The 22,155-nt window shown below is 41.1% G+C and overlaps 1 protein-coding gene across 15 annotated transcripts in view; it reads left to right on the top strand.

Moving 5' to 3' along the window:
- Nucleotides 1-22,155, top strand: part of Syne1 (spectrin repeat containing nuclear envelope protein 1) — a 504,890-nt gene that overhangs the window by 89,124 nt on the left and 393,611 nt on the right. For all 15 annotated transcript variants that reach the window (XM_085842609.1, XM_085842616.1, XM_085842617.1 and 12 more), the window contains 2 exons: nucleotides 5,651-5,712; nucleotides 21,202-21,297. In XM_085842609.1, the coding sequence (XP_085698735.1) occupies nucleotides 5,651-5,712; nucleotides 21,202-21,297 (158 nt within the window). The remainder of the gene's footprint in view (nucleotides 1-5,650; nucleotides 5,713-21,201; nucleotides 21,298-22,155) is intronic.

Raw genomic sequence — 22,155 nt, 5'->3', positions numbered from 1 at the left:
CTAGGCCATCTTCTGTTACATATGCAGCTAGAGACACGAGCTCTGGGGGTACTGGTTAGTTCATATTGTTGTTCCACCTATAGGGTTGCAGATCCCTTTAGCTCCTTGGGTACTTTCTCTAGCTCCTCCATTGGGGGCCCTGTGATCCATCCAATAGCTGACTGTGAGCATCCACTTCTGTGTTTGCTAGGCCCCGGCATAGTCTCACAAGAGATAGCTATATCAGGGTCCTTTCAGCAAAATCTTGCTGGTGTATGCAATGGTGTCAGCATTTGGAGGCTGATTATGGGATGGATCCCTGGATATGGCAGACTCTAGATGGTCCATCCTTTCATCTCAGCTCATCTCACCAGCCCCCCTTAATATTCTTAATATGGTATTCTTTTTATAAGGCATAGCAACTTCAACCCAAAATATGTCTGTCTACTTATGTAATGCTTTTCCTTTTTGGTGCTCTCAATATTAACTGTGACAGCAATTAAAGTGAGATCCATTTAGAAATTTACTATTTGACTTCTTATAATTTTTATAAATCTGATCAACTATGCTTATGTACATGTTAAGTCCTTTATGACTCAGAAATATGTTCTTAAAGAATTTGTTCAACATGTTTTAATTATAATAAATATGTGTGGGGAACTGCAGGCTGGTATCCAGTCCAGCTGAGGTCTGAACCCCGATGGTCATATTTCACCTATTTGTCATGGTAGGTGTTCCCTCATGCTCCTGGAACTCCGGCCCCTGCCTAAGGTACCACCTCCCACAGCCCCCACAAGAAAAGCGTGGTCAGTAGTTATGTAAGCAATGGACCAAGCTTCTGACCTTCAAGCTAAACTCCTCCCCAGTTACCTAGGAACATTGAAGACCATAAAAAGGGGTGCTCAGCCCCCACCTCGCTCTCTTATTCCTTTGTTTCTTTACCTCTCACTCACTTCTCTCTCCTCTTCACTTACTCTTTGTCTTCTTCTCTCCTCTTTCTCTCTCTCTCTCTCGATCTCTCTCGATCTCTCTCGATCTCTCTCTCTCTCTCTCTCTCTCTCTCTCTCTCTCTCTCTCTCTCTCTCTCTCTCCTCTTTTCTATCTTCTCTCTTTCCCCTGCATTTCTATAATAAAGCTCTTAAACGATAGACAGTCTCTGCTCCTTCAAGGTCCACTGTGCACTCTGGTCAGTGTTGGGAACTTCTTCCCCTATTGCCTCTCTCCTACAACCCTGGGTCTTTAGCAAGGTAGCTCCAGGGTTCCAGGTCAGGGGCTGCCCCTTTCTCCATCCCCTGCTGCATGGGTCAGGCATGCTCCCTCGGGGCCCAGTGGAAAAGCACCTGGCAGTCTCCCCACCTCCGTCTGCCCAGAGTACAGGAACTCTGGCCTGACATGGCATAATTTTCCTCTCAACTTTTCCCCAGCACCCCCCTCCTTTATTTTGTTCCCAACAAATATTTAAACAGTATAAAATACACACTGCTAGGATATAACCGCTGTCTATACACTCCTTTATGCTCCCTGAGAGCCTGTCGGGAGTTCCTGTACTTTGTCTCTCTGTTCCACTGCACTGTCAGCTTGTCCCGAGAGGGATCAAAATCTTTCTTTGCAAGTCTGTCCATTTTTGTTTGTTTGTTTGTTTCTTTGGTGGTGGGAGCAATGGAGAGGTAAAGATGGAAACCCGGGCATGTTGAGTAAGCCTGAGGTATATCCCCAGCGCATTCATTTGTTTGTCTCTTTTGGATCACACAATGTCGAATCAATCAGACTTAACTTAGAGGTGGAGATAGTAAGTGAAAACAGTTAGAAATTGTTTACAGAGTGTAGAGAATTAAAGAACCAAGGATGACCTCCTCTGCATGGTAGGCTGCTTCACTGAAAGGAATTAAGATCCACGCATGATGGAGAATATGTAGCTTTTTGTCTTTCTCAGTTTGCATGCCTTAAAATCAGTTTCCAAATCCATTTGTTTCCCTATAAATTGGTTGTACTTTTTTTTTTCAGCTATAGCTGAGTGATGTTTCATTGTGTTTGTGCAAATGTGGATCCTAGCTTATGATGTGTCTGTACCCATGTGTAAGTGAGAGTAAAGTCTAAACATCTAGAAAGGAGACCGAGACGGTAATATTGAATGAGAAGGACTAGAGGGTCCAAAGGACATGCGGGACATGAAACAGAACAAGAGTCTGTGGTGAGGGAGGCCACCAGGGGAAAAGGGGAGTGGGAGGTGGTCAGCAGAGGAGAACAAAATACTCTGCTCCAAAATGTTCTAGTGGTATCTAACAGTAAGCTTTAGTTTCAAAAACACAAAATAAAGAAACAAGAGCTGATGCTAAAAAAGAAAAAATAGGGAAGTAAACTGTAGTAGGAGATGAATTTAGTTTTTGTCAAGAGCAACATAGAAATATCCTATAATCATGTTTTGGACAGGTTTGAGTTTCTCTGCAGGGTTGTATTTCTTCTGCAATTTAAACCTTTTAGGCTGTTAGTAGAAGATTTAATAACCGAGTCTGGAAGTGACTATTTTGTTTTTATGTTTAAAACTGACAATTTTGATGAAAGGGAAAGGTTTAAATGTTTTTTTTTCTTTTAGGGAAATGGAAATAAAATTAGAAATTATTTACTGGTTGTGTGTGATGCACGCATAAATGTGGACTTAGGGACTCAGCAATGTCTGTCTTTGTGTGCACAAGGTAAAAGGGAACTTTCAGATAGTTTGGTAATTGGGTATATACCAGGATCAAAAAAAATTATCGGTGCCAAAAACATCTGTGCATTAGATTCACACACCTAGTGATTTAACCTCCTATGAGATTGATACAACCCAGGAGTGCAGCTATCATGGGCATCACTCTGTTTATGATGCTCTACACAAGAATGTTATGCTGGCTTTGGAGCATAATCTGAAAGCTATGCCGTCCTGGTTTATAAAATGCTACACATCCTCAGCTAAATGAAAAAATGTCACCGATGTTCTAAGTGTATACTCATAGATTTAGAATAGTAGTTTTTATGTATTATGAAGCTCTGAATTCTACCGAACTTACAAGTTAAGGTGACTTTGCTGCAACCTATATTTGTTTGTAGAGTCCAAAGGTCAGAGGTCAGACTAAAAACTACTCAACCATGAATTTATCTTGCAGGTAACATTAGGTAAAATCAATACTTTAGTTTTTACAATGTCCTTGAGTAGCTGTATGAGGTTGCAGGACCTGACTTCTTTGGAGTCTAAAACAACTCTGCCACAGGGAGACTTGGCTAAATACTTCACACCACGTGCTTCAATTTTCTTTTCTATAAACTAGGAATTATAATGAATTTGGTTACATGTTGGCTGTAAGAACTGAGTGAGTGTGTGTGTGTGTGTGTGTGTGTGTGTGTGTGTGAGAGAGAGAGAGAGAGAGAGAGAGAGAGAGAGAGAGAGAGAGAGAGAGAGAGGGAGAGAGAGAGATCACTCAGAGCTCTTGTTTGCAAGCAGCAGGACTAGTTCTAATCTTCACCACCCATGGAAAAGCCAGGCATGGCCTGGTGCCCCTGTAACCCAGTATTGGGAATCAGAAACAGTGGAACCCCAGGAGTTTGCTGGCCAGCCAGCCTAGCCAAAATGTGAACTTCAAGTTTAGCATTGAGAACCTTCTCTGAGTGACCTTGACTCAGAAAATAAGACAGAGACTGAAGGGGAAGGACATGTGACATCATTCTTTAACTTTAGAATGCACACATGGATATTTATCGTCCACATGTGCATAAATCACATATATACATCAAACACATACATTCAATGAGTAAATTCATTCATTAATTATATATTATATGTGGCAACTATATATATGATAAATCATATAAATATATACCAATGTCTGATACATAGGGATTTTGCCTACTGAAATAATGGTTATATAATGAACTTTAAAGTTAAAACAAAAAGCATTTTGAAAATATATTAAGTATAGTGGCATTCTGTAAACATTACAGATGCATCCAAAGTTTCTGCATGTTAAGAGGTTTCATTATTTACTTCCATATTTTCTTGCTCATTTCTTCCAACATTTGATAATGTTTAGGTTCTAGTGCACAGCCCACCATTCTGAGGAGATGAAGCCAAGGATGGTCAGATGCAGAGATGTAGCTTTGAGCATCATCCTTCAAACAGGGTGAGGCAGTGGTGGGGGAAAGATTGTGTCTGCCATCAGTGCTCTGCCACACAATGCCTAGCATAGTGGTCTACAAAGCTGGTACCTGGGGATTAGCCAGTTAGCTGAGCTACGTTTTCTTTCTAGAGGCGTATGATGTGTCCTCTCTTAGAGGGTTGTCATCTCCAAACCTTCAGTGCCTTCCTCGACACTGGTCTTTTCCTCCTATATTAGTTTTTCTTTGCATAACAAATCACCACACACTTGGCAATGGGAAGCCATATACATTTATTGTCTCCACATTTCTGTGGGTCAGGAGTCTGTGAACAGCTCACTGGCATTGGCTCCAGGTCACCCAGGCTACAGGATGTCTGCTGGGGATCATTCTTATCCAAAGACCCCTCCAGGAATGATCCACTTTAAACCTTGTCTGCCTCCTTAGCTCTCTTCACTTCCTTATGTTTGTAAGCCTGGGGGCTCATATTCTCACAGGTTGGTGGCTCCATTCCTAAAGGGGGCTTCAGTTCCCTGCTATTACCATACTCTACATAGAGTTTATAATGTGGCCTGTGGGTCTCCAAAGCCTGAAGGAAAACCCCTCACTCCAGCCAGCAATTTAAAGTAGCATCATAAGGTTGGTATGCCACCACTCTGTCATACTTTGTGAGCTAGATACAAGTCACAGGCTCCGCTCACACTCAAGTGTGAGCGGCAGGGGGCAGGAGTGGGCAGAGAGTCCTTCATGCAGCTCTATCAAATGCTTTCCTGGGTGACTTGATCCTTGCATCTTCCCTTCTTGCCCATGTCCACCTCTATGTCCCACTAGACACTTCATTCGTTCATGCCTTTCTACCCTTCCCTCCTCTCCTAGCTTGGACTCTATCCTCTAGCATAGAATTTGGTGCTTAGTTGATCTCAGTGCATTTTTACTTCTAACAGATTTGTTGTGGGTAACTCATTCATAAACTTTTCGTGAGTGAATGAGGCTAAACATAGGGCTCGCCTACACACATGTAAGGCACTTGCTAATAATTTTTAAAATAATATTTTAGTGGTGATTTAGTGGTGTAAAATAATATTTAGTGGTGTAATTTCATACAATGTACTTTATATCCACCTCTTTCAAGTCTTCCCAGATTTGCTCCACCTCCCTAAGTCTAATTGGTGGTGTTCACATTCTCTTAGGGAAGAGCTTACCTAGAGCAATGCCAACCTAGGAGGGAATTTACCCTTATGGGAAACAGACACTTGCCCTGCATCTTTAAATGTCAATAGCTCTTTACCTAAGGCATGGGACTTCATGGCCACTGCTTCTACTTCATGCTGGAATTTTCTGACTTGAGCTTTCTAACAACTTCTAAATGATGTGTCTAGTTGAGAGTTGTATTGAACCTTCAAGACAACTCAATTTAAGTTGAGTTGGAAGATAAAATAGTTTTATGATCTCTTCTATAGGTGTATTACCAGCATTTGGTGACATAACTACTTTGTAACCTATCAGATTATCTAACCAAAAATTTTTTTATTCTGCCTTCTAGATGAACAAGAGATTGTACAGAAACGCACCTTCACAAAATGGATCAATTCCCATCTGGCCAAGGTAACAAAATGACCTAGAGTTAGAGGTTCACACAATTGGAGCCAACAACCATATGCATCTCTGTCTTTTTTTTTTTTTTTCTTGCTTGTTCAATCTTTAATTTTTATTTTTGGATGAGAGCATCTTTATACATCAAAAAGCAATATCATTCTAAATTCAAAACGACATAGGGCCACATTTTGTGGTTTCATTTGATAAATATGAGCAGGATTTGTACACACAGACACACGTGTATGGCTCGGTGGTTCTTTTCATTTAGAGGGCCCAGAAGAAGAAAGGGAGCCTTTGGCAGGGTGCACTATCCACCCTTTGCCAGTGAGAAAATTCAGAGGAGATAAACCAACATCCTGTTGAGCAGCACACACCCAGCCTGGGCATACACTGGACTGCTGGGATAGAAGCCTTGTGCCTTTTAACTTAAACAAGGGTCCTGGGTATTGGGCTAGGCAGACAGTGGCACAGACCACTAATATCTCACCACTGCGTTTTTACATACCATTTTATGGAACTCTGTCTTAATGAGGCTCCCAAAGACCTCATTAGAAAGGAAGGTGGTAGCCACCATTACTGATCAGTGGTATTGGTGGGATTATGGGTTGGCTAGATGCTCCCTAGTTATGGTGTTTGGTTTTCACCTCCGGAAGGAAATGAGTTGACAGCTGGTCAAGAGATGCTATTTTGTGTAATTTGTATGAACCTTGACAAAATGACCCACTCAGTTGTTGCTCCTACAGTACCGTGTGTTGTGTCAGAGGGAAGATTCCTGTGCATTTTTGTTTGATTGTATCCATTCAGTTAATACAGACAGGAGCAAGGAATGGTCTGCACCGTGCAAGGGGCTTTATCTGAGTAGATCCAGCTCTGCTTTCCCTGGGAGATTTGATGGAAGTGAAACCGAGGTAGCAGGACACTAGAAACACTGAAATCCTCAATGAGTGTCTACATTAGGTTGGTAGGTGACCATGAGTCCATATGTGATACTGTCTTTGAGTATAAATGATAATATGAAATGACTTTTAACCTTAGCGTGTCACAGTAAAATTATTCCCCTATGCAGATTGACAAAAACAAAACAAAACAAAGCAAAGCAAAGCAAAGCAAAGCAAAGCAAAGCAAAGCAAAGCAAAGCAAAACAAAACAAAACAAAACAAAACAAAACAAAACAGCCCTAAGACATTTGATATATATGTGTGTATATTCAATTGTCAGGACAATTGGCTGAAGCCAGCTAATGATTTTCTCTGGAAAGTGGTGTCTGCAGTACATAAGGTAATTCTCCCTGGCAGATTTTTTCTGTTGTGGTTTAAGTCTCAAATATTTCTCAAGGTCCAGTGGCTTCAACAATAAGTGTTACTGTCCCACAGTTTTGGGGATCAAAGTAAGAAGATTTGGTTTTTGTGGGCTTTTTTGTTTGTTTCTGGTTTTGTTTTCATAAAGATCTTTCTGGCTTGCTGTCTGCTGCCTTCTTCTAGTATCCTCACAGGAGTGAAAGGGACAGAGCTCTGGTCTCTCTTCTTCCTAGAATGACCTGTTAAGTGTCTTCACAGAAACCCACCTCGTGGTGTGTGTGTGTGTGTGTGTGTGTGTGTGTGTCTGTCTGTGTGTGTGTGTGTATCTATCTCTCTGTGTGTGTGTGTGTGTGGTATGTGTGTGTGTGTATGTGTGTGTGTGTGTGTGTGGTGTGTGTGTGTGTGTGTGTGTGTGTGTGTGTGTGTGTGTGTGTAGTATGTCTGTATTACATGAGTGTCTGTGTGTACATCTGGAGGTCAGAAGCTGATATGGCCCTCCTCCATCACTCTCCCTATTATTTTTCAGACAGGACCTCTCACCAATCCTGGGGCTCACTGGTTCAGACTATGTGAACACCCGTCTCTGTTTAAAGGTGTGCTCTGCCATGCCTGCCAAGAATCCAACTCAGGGTCTCATGATTAAGAAGCCAGCACCTTATGCTGAGTCCCTCTGTACCAGGAAGAGGGATTTTAATGGATATATTATATTTGTATTTTTGCCTGCTTTCTTCAGTTGCAATTCTAGAAATTACTTATAATTAAATAATCAATTCTGTTACTGACGGCAGGCATTCCATTCTGCCATGACAAGTCCTTATTAATATTATGACATGAGTTATGAAGATATGGCATGTATACAAGCATGTATGCAACATGGCTTTTGGAAATATAATTTTATAAACCCATATTTCTTAATGAAATGGAGGAAAAATCTAAGAATTTTCTGTGTATAATTTTATGCCATTTTTAGAACATAGCTATAAATTATTCAAATTTTTATATACAAGTATACATTTCTTTTGTTTGCTTTGGGCTCCGTGCTTCTGCAATTATCTGACCCACTGGAAACCACAAGTAGTCAGTGTCATGTAATACACTATACATGAAATACATGTAATATCATCTTAAGATACACTAGTGAAAGAACCTAGTGGGGAAACCCCCACCCAACTCCCGATTCAGCGTGCACCCAAGAATCATGAATAGAACACAACACCTTGATGTAACAACACGAGGTATTTTAATGGCGGAGCTCCGGGTCGAAACGTATCTCACACAGGAGACAGTGGATTCGACCACGAGGCTTGGAAGCTAGGGGTTTTTATAGAAAAGGAGTGGGGCTGGGGGAGGAATTGGCGAGGTTTCACATGATTGGTCCATTTAAACATCAGCAGAGGTCAGAGGGGTGGGAGATAGGGAGGCGATGGGCCTGCCCGGGCATGTCCTGGTCTGTTCTGCTATGTTCTCAGCCCCAGGTTTCAAAGCTCACAAACAACTCTTTGGGCTATTTGACATACATTACATGAATCACAGGTCTCAAGTTTTATTTCCTTTCACTAGCAAGTGGTTTCATGAAACTGATTGTTTCTTTCCAAGATGAGACTCCTGTTGTAAGTGAGAAAACTGTAATTCTCTTTTTAATAATATGATAAAAATAGGTGTATCGCTCTATTCTCTAATTCTTCTAGTTAAAGGAAGTAGGTTTTGTCATCATTACCCAGACAGCGATTTCTACAGATAAGATATTCCAGCCCAGTTTCAGATTTGCACTTAGCTTGTTAGCATGCATTGTGAGTTCTGATTTCACATTGTAGTGAAATGCCTGCTGAGCACATATTACTGATAATGGAGCTTCAGCCAATTGATATTTTATTATACTTTATTCTCACAGCAACCAAGTGTGCTATTTCCATTAATTTACAGGCGAAGTACTTGAAGCTTAACATTAATTAATAATCTTAGCAATTCAGCAAATGACAAAGCTGGGGTTTATCCCATGACTCCCTAATGTGAACCTAACTGGTTAGGTTAGTTCTGGGAAGGAAACTCCACAGGGAGAATGGCTTGCCCAACAGCTACTACTGAATCTCCCAAAGCCCGAGGTCAAAGTGCTGGGAGACTGGTCCACAAGACTGCCACCTTCCTGGCTTATGGTGCTGCAGTTCTTCTATCTTCATCGGGCTTTGGTCCCCTTCCTCCCATTCTAATGATGCTCATCAATCTCCTCCCTCCATGATCTCATCTTCATCATCTCCAGAACTCCACCTCTACCTGCTTCCACATGGAAGAGTCAAGCTGTGGCACACTTTGACAAGCAGTGACCACTTTCTCTAGTTACCCATCCATCCGGTGTGTACTAGGCATCGACTAGACTAGAAATTATGGATACAGTGATATGGGCCTAATAACAGGATGGACAGATAACTGCAGTCAATTGTGTATGGTGTCTAGGGACATGTGAAGGCAGTCAGTGACGTGCATGCCTGAGTTCAGACCCCCCACCCAGAGCCTGTGTTAAAAAGCTGGTCAAGGACTGGAGAGATGGCTTAGTGGTTAAGAGCACCGACTGCTCTTCCAGAGGTCCTGAGTTCAATTCTCAGCAACCACATGGTGTCTCATAACCATCTGTAATGGAATCTGGTGCCCTCTTCTGGTGTGTTTAAAGAGAGCAATGGTGTACTCATATACATAAAATCAATAAATAAATCTTAAAAAAAAACCAGTCACACTAAATGATTGTAACATCAGAGACAAGTAGATCCCTAGAACTCACTGGTTCAGCGAGCTTCAGGTTTACCAAGAGACCTGTCTCAAGAATTAGGAAGATGGAAGTGAGCAAAGAGACTGCTATCAACCTCTGGTATATACACACGCCTGCATGCACCTGTGCATACATGCAAGCTAAGCGTGTGCTTACACACACACACACACACACACACACACACACACACTTGTTTACAGAGAAAATAGGAAATGAATCATGTCAATTCTAGATCCAGACGTTCCAGCAATCCTCTGAGACTTGGGAAAGAATCTCCTTGCCTCTGTCTAACTTTTGATCGTGAATGTCTGGACTTGCAACACTGAAGTCTTTGCCTCTGCATGGTCTATGCAGCAATTCTCTCTTCATCTGAAGATACTGGTCACACTGGATGCTAAGTACTACATTTTGACTTGATGAGCTCCGTAAGATACTATTTCCAGATACAGTAGTATCTGGGAGTCAAGGTTTTGAAGTGCATTGTAAGGAATAGCTATGTCATGCATTGGGAATCTATTACAAGCACCAAGTTCAACTCAGTCATTCCTTTGAAGGGAACAGTTAGGATTTCCAGGTTAAAGATCTATAGACGTATGCTAAGTGATGTTTTCATATGAAAATCGCTTTAATGGCTGCTTTAATTTTCCCAGTTATCTGGGAAATGCTTCCTTAATGGGCTCTTGGTGTCCTCCCTTTCCTTGCACACACCCTTGTGGACCTGTTCGTAAACCAATTCAAGAAGCTGACATAGGGGGTCAAGAGAATGCCCAAATACAACCCACTCTTGGCTTGTTTTCTTAACGCTACAGTAGCTACAAAAGGTCATGAATATGTTAAGTAGCCTGTTTTTAGTACTTCTGCAATGTTTGCACAAATCAAAATATCACTTCATACACAGTAACCTTTAGTTGTTAATTAGACCTTCATAAATCTAGAGGAGTTGAATTGAAATTAGTTATTTTCTAGTATGCAATTAAGTGATTACAAAAGACGCCCATTTTAAGCTGCATCACGTTCATTACCTTGCGACCTGTTAGGGTATGGATACTGAGGGTGCAGAGCTCACAAGGTTTATGGTGATTAATAATTACATTGATAAAGTTTGTCATAGTTTCTTCTTCTTTTTTTTTTTTTTTTTTTTTTTTGGTTTTTTGAGACAGGGTTTCTCTGTGTAGCCCTGGCTGTCCTGGAACTCACTTTGTAGACCAGGCTGGCCTCGAACTCAGAAATCCGCCTGCCTCTGCCTCCCGAGTGCTGGGATTAAAGGCGTGCGCCACCACGCCCGGCTTAGTTTCTTCTTTAAAACAGTGTCATGTTCACATACCGACAGGTATTTTGGAATGTTATTTAACAGCCAAGATGATATTCTAGGTCCTGAAAGTGAAACCATGAAAAAAAGAGAAAAATAATTTCTGTTTGAAGTGTGGGTAGCTACAGGTGACTGTGGGTAAGTTTTAAAAATTAAACCAGTATAACTTGTGGATGGATCAGTAACCGGATATGTTCAGTAGAGAGGTGTCAAGTACAACACTATATACTATAGAGAGGAAATAAATGAGGGCATGTGTTGGCTCTGTGCAAAACATGTAGAAAACATTTTATTGTTCCCAAAAATATTACTTAGCAGAGCTTTCTCCAGCACACTTGAAGCTGGGCAGTAGGGGGTACTGCCTTTGGGACCCGTGTTTGATGTTGAATGAAATAATCAAGGAAGTGGAAATGGTTATGTTCTCCATTAGAGGAAATAAAATAGAATGGAAGTAGCTTCCCCTTTGTGCTACAGAATGGTGGGAAATAGCAGCAGGAGCCCTTCCGTAAAAACACTGAATGAGGAGCAGATGCATACAAAGTACTTGAATTACTTCACCTTGTTTGTGGAGCTATTGGGAATGCCTATTTTATTTTCAGAGTGAAATGGCAAGGTCTTTTAGATAGTATGTTAATTTTAGTCAGTTCTGCCTGTTGGGGATCATCACAGTCTTGATTAATCTGGGCCAAGACTAGCTTGGCGCTTTGTTAAATTGTGGTGTAGTGGGCTCTTGGCCGACCCTTCCAGAGGTAACTCACCAGACATCTGCCGGTTAACCTCTCTTCCCTTTCCGCTCTTTCTCTTTGTTCCTGTTGTTTTAGATGTTGTCCCACCCTGCAGATAACCATCAGGAAATGAGAGCTCCCTATGTTAGCTGTGGGATGGGAAACATCCCCGTGTGTTCCCTTAGTTTATCTTCCTACCTAAGCCATATATAAGTCATCCAGAGTAGCTTGTCTGTTCCTGGGTCTGAGGGACCATGTTCTGCACAGATGAATCAGGGATACACAGAATGAGACTAGAGTCATCCCTTCTCTTCATACCTCCCAACACTTTGTGCAAAATGCAGAACTGTGAATATACCAGGCCATGATCTTGTGCCATACTTAGCAACCCTTGACACTATAGTATGTGCACCACCTAAAGAAGGCGGGCATCTGTAACATGAGCTTCCCCTTAGACATGTTCTAGTCCAGCTTTACTGACACCACTAAATATCCAATAATCATTAATATTAACCATAGGATATGCATTCATTATCTCGAAGTGACAGGCCATAGCATTTCATAGCATAATAAAATATTTGATCAACTCTTGACCCATGAATAACAAAGTCCTTAGTTGACCAAATCAAGAATGGTAAATGACAACAGGATTAGACCTGGAAGTTGACAGGAGATATGTGTGTGTGTGTATATCTATATCATATACATATATGTATGTAAATGTGTATATATGTATATACATATATGTATATATGTACATATTCATGTATAGGTGTGTATATGTGTGTATGTGTACTTGTGTGTGTGTGTTGGTCTTTACATTGTAAATGACTAAATTCCTAATGCTGAAACTCTATTTTATAACAGTGTGACATTTATCAATAGGGACTCTGAGATTCTGTGAGATATGCAGTGTTACTTTCCTGTGGCTGTAATAAGATGCCACGACCAGAAGCAACTTAAGGAGGAAAGCTTATTTTAGTCTGTGGATGCTGATGGCAGGGAGGCATGGGAGTAGGTGGCTGGAGTAGGAAGCTGAGAGCTCGCACCTCAGGCACACACAGGAAATAGAGTGAACTGAAAGTGAGTTAGTGTTACAAACTCTCAAATCCACACCCAGTGGTGTGTGCCCTCCAAGAGCCCTTCACACCCTAAAATCTCCAATCATCCCAAACACACCACCATCAGGAAGCCAAGTATTCGAATACATGGGCCTGTGGGAGATAGTCCTCATCCAAACCACACAAACTTTACTAATGAATGGATAGCATTCGAGAGTCATGCTTGAAATAGATTTCTCTCCTTCTACTTTTCAACCACTATAAAAAAATTGAGAGTGGTTTCTTCCTCAAGAATTTGGTAATAGAATTACCATGTAATGCAGCAATTCTGTTGCTGGGTTTATAACTAAAGAATTGAAAATTAAAGGGCCAAGAAGTATCATTATATGTAGTTCATGGCAAGAATTTGCAACTGTGGCCAGAAGGTTGAAGCAACACAGTATTCACTGATAGAGGAATAGCTTTACAGAATGTGGTAGATGCCACAGTGGGATCTTATTCAGTGGAAGAAAAGGGAGGGGATTCTACCATTTGCTACAGAGTAAAGGAACTTTGAGGACACTATGCTAAGTGAAATAAGCAGTCACAAGCATTTCATTACACTGCTTATATGAGGGACCAAGAGGAGTCAAAACCTTTAAAAAGGAACTGGAGGTGGATGTCAGGGGCCGAGAGAAGGAAAGAAAACTGCAGTTACTTAATGGGTTTAGAGTTTCAGCTTTGCAGGATGAAGACAGAGTTGGAGACTGATAGAGCACTCCTGTGGAAATATCTAATGACTGAACTATACTCTTAAGTGGTGCATATTAGGTTATGAATATTTTAGCATAGTTATAATTTTAATAATTAGACTAGTATAAAGACACAATCTGGATCCTCTGACCATGTATAGTCCCATCTTATAGAAGTCACTCACTCAAATGTCACCATCCAACAGGAAGAGAGAAGTGTCACAAATATAAATTGCCACATCCAAAACAATGCTTCCCAATCAAGATATATTAGCAAGAGAACAAAATTGAGTTTTGAAGATTTGCCCCAAAGGAGATGTTATTGAAAGGACTCCAGGTATCTCAGACTAAGAAGGAGATATGCTGACCGGGCAGGAAAGGGTTAATTTGGCACTCCTCAGGCTTGCTCTGCCTGCCCCAGCCCTGCTCAGGATTTAAAAAAAAAAGTTTTGTGAGTTTTCCCCTTTTTGATTAGAGTCTGGGAGCTGAGACCTTGCACTTTTATATTGTTTCTGTGTCAGGGCCTCAGACATGCTATCCTACTGTGCTCAGGTCATTGCATAGAGACAGCATGGTTTTGGGGAAACACCTTTTTCTTTTTTTTTTTTTCCGTGAAATTGAAGAGGGGAGGAAAGGGTAGATTCTGAAGATCTGGAGTCAATCATGGCGGTACCCAGACTCGAATGAAAGACCCTCGGACTCTTGGGTGGCTTTTCCAGGCTATAGATACTTACATATGTTGTCACAGGTCATTAGTAAAATACTGAATTGTGTGCACATTCCTACAAGACTCCACTTGGGAAGAGGCCAGTGACTCACTTTGCAGGTCTGTGACTTCCCTCCAGGTGCCTTTCCCATGCACTAATCTAATTTGCACTTCCGTTTTGTTGGTATAACATGTCACCTGTCACCATAGAACAGCTTTCCAGTGTTTTACTAGTCCCCTACTCATCCTGAGATTAGCTTTGAGGACTATGCTGTGACTTACCCATCATGGAGAAGGGCACAGGGCATTGCAGCCTCAGCAACAGGAGCCAGGTGATGGATTCTTACGTGGCTACGATGAGCTAATTTGGCCTCAGCCATCATCTCTACTAAAGCAGAGAATGTGGAAGTGTTCAGGATGGACTGTGGCATGGTGGTTGTTAGGGGACACTCTAGGGTCCAGGCTGATTTGTATCTATGCAAACATGGTAAATACACACAATGCTCTTGTTACTACAGTTCAGTCTTTTCAAATCCAGATGGAACAGTGGGATTATTTAATGAAGTCATTGTTTCTAGTAGAGTAAACTAGTAGTCATGCTCATCTGTCAATATTTTTCATAGTGATATTAAATCAGTCACATCTATAGGTTCTTGTACTCTGGAAATTAATGCTAACACCTTCCCCTTTCTCCTAAGCTTGATGCCTACCTAACAAGGTGGCTCCCATGACAACCGATCTGTGCTCTGGTCTCAGTTACTCAGCGTTTGTAATCGTGGCCAGGGACTTGGTCTTGCTGACTCAGACTCCCTCTTTGTAAATGCAAAAGAAAAATGTGGAGTCCATACCAGAGTTCTGAGCATATTTGGATGTCCAACAATATCTTCTATCTCTGATATACTCTGTTCTCTTTCTTATGGAAAGTTCTAGCAGGTTTAAGTGTATAAACACCTAAATGTGGATGTTAAGCACTGGGTATCATGTACACCCTGTCCATGGCTATCTTGTGATATTTTCTTTATGCACCAACATTTTTCATTTTACATATAACTTTAAAATGTGAGAGTTCTTTACATTTTTGTGCCATGCAAGTGGCTGTTTCTGATATGGTTTTTCTTCAAATTCTTATACCTTTCCCCTCATAAAGGAATTTCTTTTCAGGATATAACATTGATATGATATAACAAATATGGCCGTCTTATCATGAAAAACATTCCAAAGTAAAAGGTAGTTAAGAGATGTATATATACTGGTGCCTACAGACTAGAATAAATTCAAGTTGTTCACACACACCCACACACACAGTGCCATACACAAACTCACCTCACACTCCTACACTCCCACTAGCACATACACCTGACTTATACACTTGTATAAATAAAAACAAATCTTTTTAAAAGGAGGAAGACATTTGAGCTCCTTACAGTCTAAAGAAAAAGGCAGAGGTCCTTGTTACAAAGGGTCTCAGGCTACTATGGCTAAGCAAGGCAGACAGGTAGAAATAGAGAACCACGCCCTGCCTCCCCCTCTTCAGTGAGTGCCTGCCTCTCAGCCACAAAGATCTCAGCATGTTCTCTGAGTTTCTAGACATGTCAGAGGGCAGGAAATCCTGTTAGGGCCACATCATAGGACATATATTTTATTTGAGGAAACTTCTAGAAGGAATGGCATAGAAGGAAAGTACCTCATTTTTGGTGCAATGAAGAGGTCCACTTTTGAACACCTCAGACTAGGCAGAAAAATGTCCTGCTTCCACTAAATATGGGATTGCTAAGACCAAGGGGGACTCTGATAAGTAAGGATTCTAAATATTCTACAAAAAGGAGACAGCTTAGCCTAAGTATGAACATGAAAAGTGCTTGACGCATTCTACTCAGTTCTTGAAAGGCAGTGGGAGCAAAACCAGTCCCTACTTTCTGCTAAGTCAGGCTCCAATCAATTATCCTCATTGCTGTCTGCCTTTTGGCTTACAGCCCTAGGAGCCAAGTCTGCCCAAAGAAGTCATATTGTTGTCATATTTGTACATGTAACTCCAGAGATGCTTCAGCTACAAGATTTCATATCTGAATGTCTCCTGAAAAAATGAATTGCTATGGTCATTAAAGTTATTATGCACTGTGTGGAAATAATACTTGACACAAAATGGTATTTCTTTTTAATTCTGTGGTGATTTTTGATATATATATGTGTGTGTGTGTGTGTGTGTATGTGTGTGTATATATATATATACATATATATATTTGTATATATTTGTATTTATATATATATGTAAATATATGTATATATTTATATATGTGTATATATATGTATATATTTATATATATAAATACATATATATGTATGCATATATATATATTTCATCCAAGACTTATCTTCATTCACTGAGATACTCAAGTAAGCAGCTAGAAACATACATAAAGTATCTGTCATGTTCTTGATAGTACTTGAGGGAGCTCTCTCCTGGAAGGAAGGATTCAAGAGTCATGTCTATGCAGACAATTTTGTGAAGAGCAAGGGGCCCAGTTGAATATGACCACAGTTGGGAGGAAAGGAGAGAAGAGAGGGAAAGGAAGATGGAGAGAAAGCAAGGGAGGGAAATGAAAAGGAAAGAGGAAGAGGAGGGAGAATAAGAAAAGAAGCAAGAAGAGCAAAAGAAGAGGAGGGAGGAAGGTTGTCAGTTGGGCTGGCTGGTCACAGAGGTTGCGGGTCAAGGGCAGAATGGTGTCAGCAAGGCTAGGCAGAGGCCAGTGGCCTGAAGATCTGCCCAGCAGCCACTGTTGATTATTCCAAAGGCCAGTTTTAGGTGTACCATGAAGCACTGTGCTCCAAAGAAGCAGAGAACTGTGTGTGTTTAGTGACAGTGTGTGTGTTCATGCATGTTATAATCTATACATGATATCACCCATGCATGTTGTCAGCCATGTATGTTATCATCTATGCATGTTGTCAGTCATGTATGCTATATCATCTACACATAATATTACCCATGCATGTCATCTAATATTCATGGATGTTAGCACCCATGTGTACTATTATACATGTATGTAATCACCTATACATTACCACCCAGGCATGTTACCACCCATGCATATTGCCATGCATACATGTAATTACCCATGTGTGTTGTCACACTTGCATGTTGTCACCTGATTATATTGCTATTGCCCAGGTATGCTATCAGCTTTGCATTTTGTCATCCATGAACATATAATCCATACATATCATTGTCCATGCAGTAACATAGCTTTGAAGCCAAAGTTTTTTTTTAATTTTTAAATTATTAAATTTTTAAAATTATTATTCTTTAATCTGGTTTTACAGTCCAGTCATTATCCCCCTCCCAGTCTGTCCTCTGAACGTACCTCATCCCACATCTCCTTCATCTCTAAGAAGATGTCCCCACCTCCACCCCACCACAGGGGTCTCTTCTGTCCATTGGTTAGGTATAAATATTTGCATTTGACTCTTTCAGCTGCTTGTTGGGCCTCTCGGAGGGCAGTCATGCTAGGGTTATGCCTGTAAGCACACCATAGCATCAGTAATAGTGTCAGGCCTTGGACTTCCATTCCCTCCGGCTCTTCTCCATTTTTGTCTCTGTAGTTCTTTTAGACAGGAACAATTCTGGGTCAGAGTTTTTGACTGTGGGATAGCAACCCGTTCCCTCACTTGATGTCCTGTCTTTCTATTGGAGATAGACTCCACAAATTCCATCTCCTCCCTCTGAGTTCTGAGCATCTCTCACCTCACAGGTTGCTGGTACATTCTAGAGCCCCCCCCCCCCCCCCCACCTCCTGAGGTTGCCTGTTTCCATTCTTTCTGCAGGCCCTCAGGGCTTCAGTCCTGTCACCCCACCCCCAATACCTGATCATGTTTCCCTTTTCCCCTCCCTGTCCCCTCTTGAACCTAGGTCCCTCCCTCCCTCCCCCCTCCCCATCACTGCTTTCTTCTCCCTCCCAAGTAGGATTGAGGCATCCTCACTTCAGCTTGTTAACCTTCTTGAGTTTTATGGATTGTATCCTGGGTATTCTGTACTTTTTTGACTAATATCCACTTATTAGTGAGTACATACCATGCATGTCCTTTTGGCTCTAAGTTACCTCACTCAGGATGATATTTTCTAGTTCCATCCATTTGCCTGCAAAACTCATGATGTCCTTGTTGTGGAAGTTCTTGTAATGTTTGCTAGTGTGTGAGAGTTTCCAATTTTCCTAATATATCCAGGTAAAACTTAATTTGTATTTTGTCACCAAAGTTATCATATATTTTTAAATTTTTCTACAAGTCAGTGCTTTGAATGATGCCTGTATTCCATTTATAATGGTGATAAATGGGCAATGCAATAAGTTGCTTTATATCGTGTTGGTTTTTATTATAATGGCTTTTTGTTCTAAATAATGTATTTTGTGCTTAGGATGTAAAGTCAATATTAATTTTTGCTATGTTATGAAGAAGCAGCATGAATGGTGGTGTCCTCCAAGGAGTGACTGCAAATGCAAAGGCTTTTATTTTTGAGCATGCATGTCACCGCAGGAGGATAAAATGTGTTCAGCTGTTCACTTCATAAAGAAAGAGAAATATATTTAGAATTAGAACTATCACATTCAGCCTCCAAAATTCATGAAGTCAGTGAGAGAAATATAAATGCTTCCTGTCGGCGGGCAGAGAAGAAAGTAGATCTCAGAAGAACACTGCATCTCAATATCTCTAACTAGAACACAGTTTTAAAAGGAAATCAGTTGAAAGGAAAGCATTGGGCCTTTAACAAACAAAGTTCAGTAGGAATCAGAAAAACGTGCAGCTTGAACTCTGACCAAGGGGCAGAGTTTTATTCTGGGGACTCATGGTGAGCATGCCACTCATTCTCTAGGGACCTCTCTATGGATCATTACTGCTGAGGTTCCCTAGGTCTGCCATGAACTCCAGCCTACTTAGTATTTCAATAAATTCATTAATGTTCCTGATAACATTAAAGACACTCAGGTGTAAACTGGCCTTTCCTTTTCTTGCATAGAGGATTAGCGAGGATAAGTGCACTGCTGGGCTTGTGGCTCCTGATTCAGGGTCCTGTGAGAGGAGGTGTGTGTGTGTGTGTGGGGGGGGGTACTAGACTGTTAATTACAGCACAGCCTACCCACTGCAGGAGTCAAGTGTGCTCCTATAGCCTCAGGGAACAGTCTCAGACTCTGAAGCTCCTTGAGGCCCATAAGGCGCCTTGTTCATGGTGAAGTTGCTCCCTTCTGTCAGGAGAAAGGCAGGGGTTCTATCAGCAGCTGCTTTCATCTCTGTCAGTTTGTACTTTCCTCTCTTGTCTCACACCATCTCACCCTTTGTTACAAATGCCCTTTCTAGAAAGGAGCTGGTATACAAATCAGAGCCTGAACACTAAATATAATGATTCTTTTATATTGTGGGAAATATATATTTTTATACAAAATACTCCGATTATGGTTTCCCCTCTGCCAACTCGTTCCAGATTCTCCACACTTCCCTACCCACTCAAATCCTCAACTTCTCTTTCTTTCTCTTTCATTAGAATATAAACATAAACATAAATATGAGTATAAACATAATAATAATAATGACAATAATAATAGAAGAGAAGAGAAAAGAAACAACAAAAACAAAATAAACAAGTCATAATAAGACAAAATAAACATGAAGAAAATATCTACAGAAAAAGCACAAGAAACACATTTTGACACTGAGACACACAAATTTGCACACAAGAAAGCACATGAAAATAAAATTGCAAGCAATAGTACATAAGCACAAGGTCTGTAACTGGGGTAGGGGGAAGCCCAGATAAAGCAATGTGAGAGACTCAAAAGCTCCACAAACACCATTAAATTTGTTCTGTGTTGATCATCTCTAGTGAGACTCCATTGGAAAAAACTAATTTTTCCCATGTGAGTGGTTATAAGTAACTTCTGGGTTATGGATGGTAGTTTGTGTCTACTTCTCAGCTCTGGGACCTCATCCCTCCCAGAGCTATGCATGCCCATATATACTACCAAAGACTCTGTGAGCACAAGCATGCATCAGTCCTGTTGTGTCTCGAAGGCCTTGGCGTCTTCCATCCCCAATGGCTCTTAAGATCTTTCTGCCTCCTCTGCTGCAGAGTTCCCTGAGTCCTGAGGGGAGGGATATGACAGAAGCACCCAACTTAGAGATGAGTGTTCCAAGATCTCTTATGCTCTGCACACTGTCCAGTGGCAGGTCTCTGCACTTATCTCATCTACTGCAAGAAGACATTTCTCTGATGATGGCAGAGCAAGACCCCAATGTCTGAGTATAGCAGAATGCATTAGGATATATTTTATTTCTATGTTCTTTTAACAGAACAGTAGTATTTTGCCTACCTGGGTCCATGGCCTATCTTGTTTCAGGCTCTTGGATACCTGGTCACCGTCAGGCACAAATTCCATTTCATAGAGTAAGCCTGAATTCTTGTCAGGTAGCAGTTGGTTACTCCTGTAACAATTTTGCCACTACTGCACCAGTATGCCTGGCAGGCAGACCACCATTGTAGATCTAAAGGCTTATAACTGGGTTGGCGTTTATCTCTTTCTTCTGGTAGTTTGTAGATTACATTCCAGTACCCTGAACACTAGTGGTGAAAGCTCTAGGTAGGCACGAGCTCTACTCTCTGAATTCAGTAATAGGATATAATGGGGATTTTAGATGTCCACCTTTACACTGGTCTAATTTTATTTTGGAAGCTTTCACCATGTAGCTGATAATTGCATAAAAAAAATCAAGGGGTCTGGAGTATAGCTTCGTAGTAACACATATGTCTGGCATAAAGATGGCATTGGTTCAACTCAGAAAAAATAAGAAATAGATGGACAGATGGATGTACGATGAGGTATAAAAATGTCCCCCCAATGAGTGTCATTTTGTCTTGCAGCGGAAGCCTCCCATGGTGGTGGATGACCTTTTTGAAGACATGAAAGATGGCATCAAACTGCTTGCTCTACTGGAGGTCCTGTCTGGGCAGAAACTGGTAAGGATCTCTTCTGACCATAATACATACTCAATAGTGACCATCTGGAATGACTAAATTGTGTACCTAAGGGGTACTACAAACAGGAGAGAAACTTCTTCCTTAATCATTATTAATAACCTGGAAACGTTGGCCTATCTCTTCCGTTAAGAAATGAAGAATACATTAACCTTCTTTTTCCTGTGAAAAGAAGCACTATGACAAAAGTCACGTTATATAAGAGGAATGAGGCGATCAGTACCCTGATGTGATGAACAATGCATCTCTAAGATTCTGGAATGATCACCAGGATTATAAATTACAAATCACCAACTATGTCACTTTAAGTGTTTTTCATCTTTTGCTTTCTACTTGGGTGATAAAACTCTGATCAAAACCACGTAGGGGAGGAAAGAGTTAATTTGATCTTCAGACTCTCAGGTCCTAGTCCATAACTGAAGGGAAGTTAGGGCAAGAACTTAGGGCAGGAACCTGGAGGCAGGAACGGAAGCAGAAGGCATGGACGAATGTTGCTTATTGGCTTGCTTTCTACAGCTTGCTCAGCCTGCTTTGTATTACAACGCAGGGTTGGCATCACCTACAGTGACCTGGGCTCTTACATGTCAATCATTAATCAAGAAAATGTCCTACTGACCTGCCTACAGGCTGAATTGGTGGAGGCATTTTTTCAGTTGAGTCTCCTTCTTCCAACTGTCTCCAGCTTAGTGTCAAATTGACAAAAATGAACAGTGACTGTGCCTGTTTCCTATTCAAAGGAACTGTTGGTTTCTCTCTGTGTATGTATATAGCTGTCTGCTGGATATTAAGTTTGAAAGCACTGTGGCACTTACCATGTTCTTGCTGACATCCTCTATCAAC

This window comes from Mus caroli, unplaced genomic scaffold (genome assembly GCF_978045245.1).
Source record: "Mus caroli unplaced genomic scaffold, Mus_caroli_1 scaffold_9, whole genome shotgun sequence".
Taxonomy (NCBI): domain Eukaryota; kingdom Metazoa; phylum Chordata; class Mammalia; order Rodentia; family Muridae; genus Mus; species Mus caroli.
Note: the sequence above shows the minus strand (reverse complement) of the source record. Positions and strands in the feature narration are given on the sequence as shown.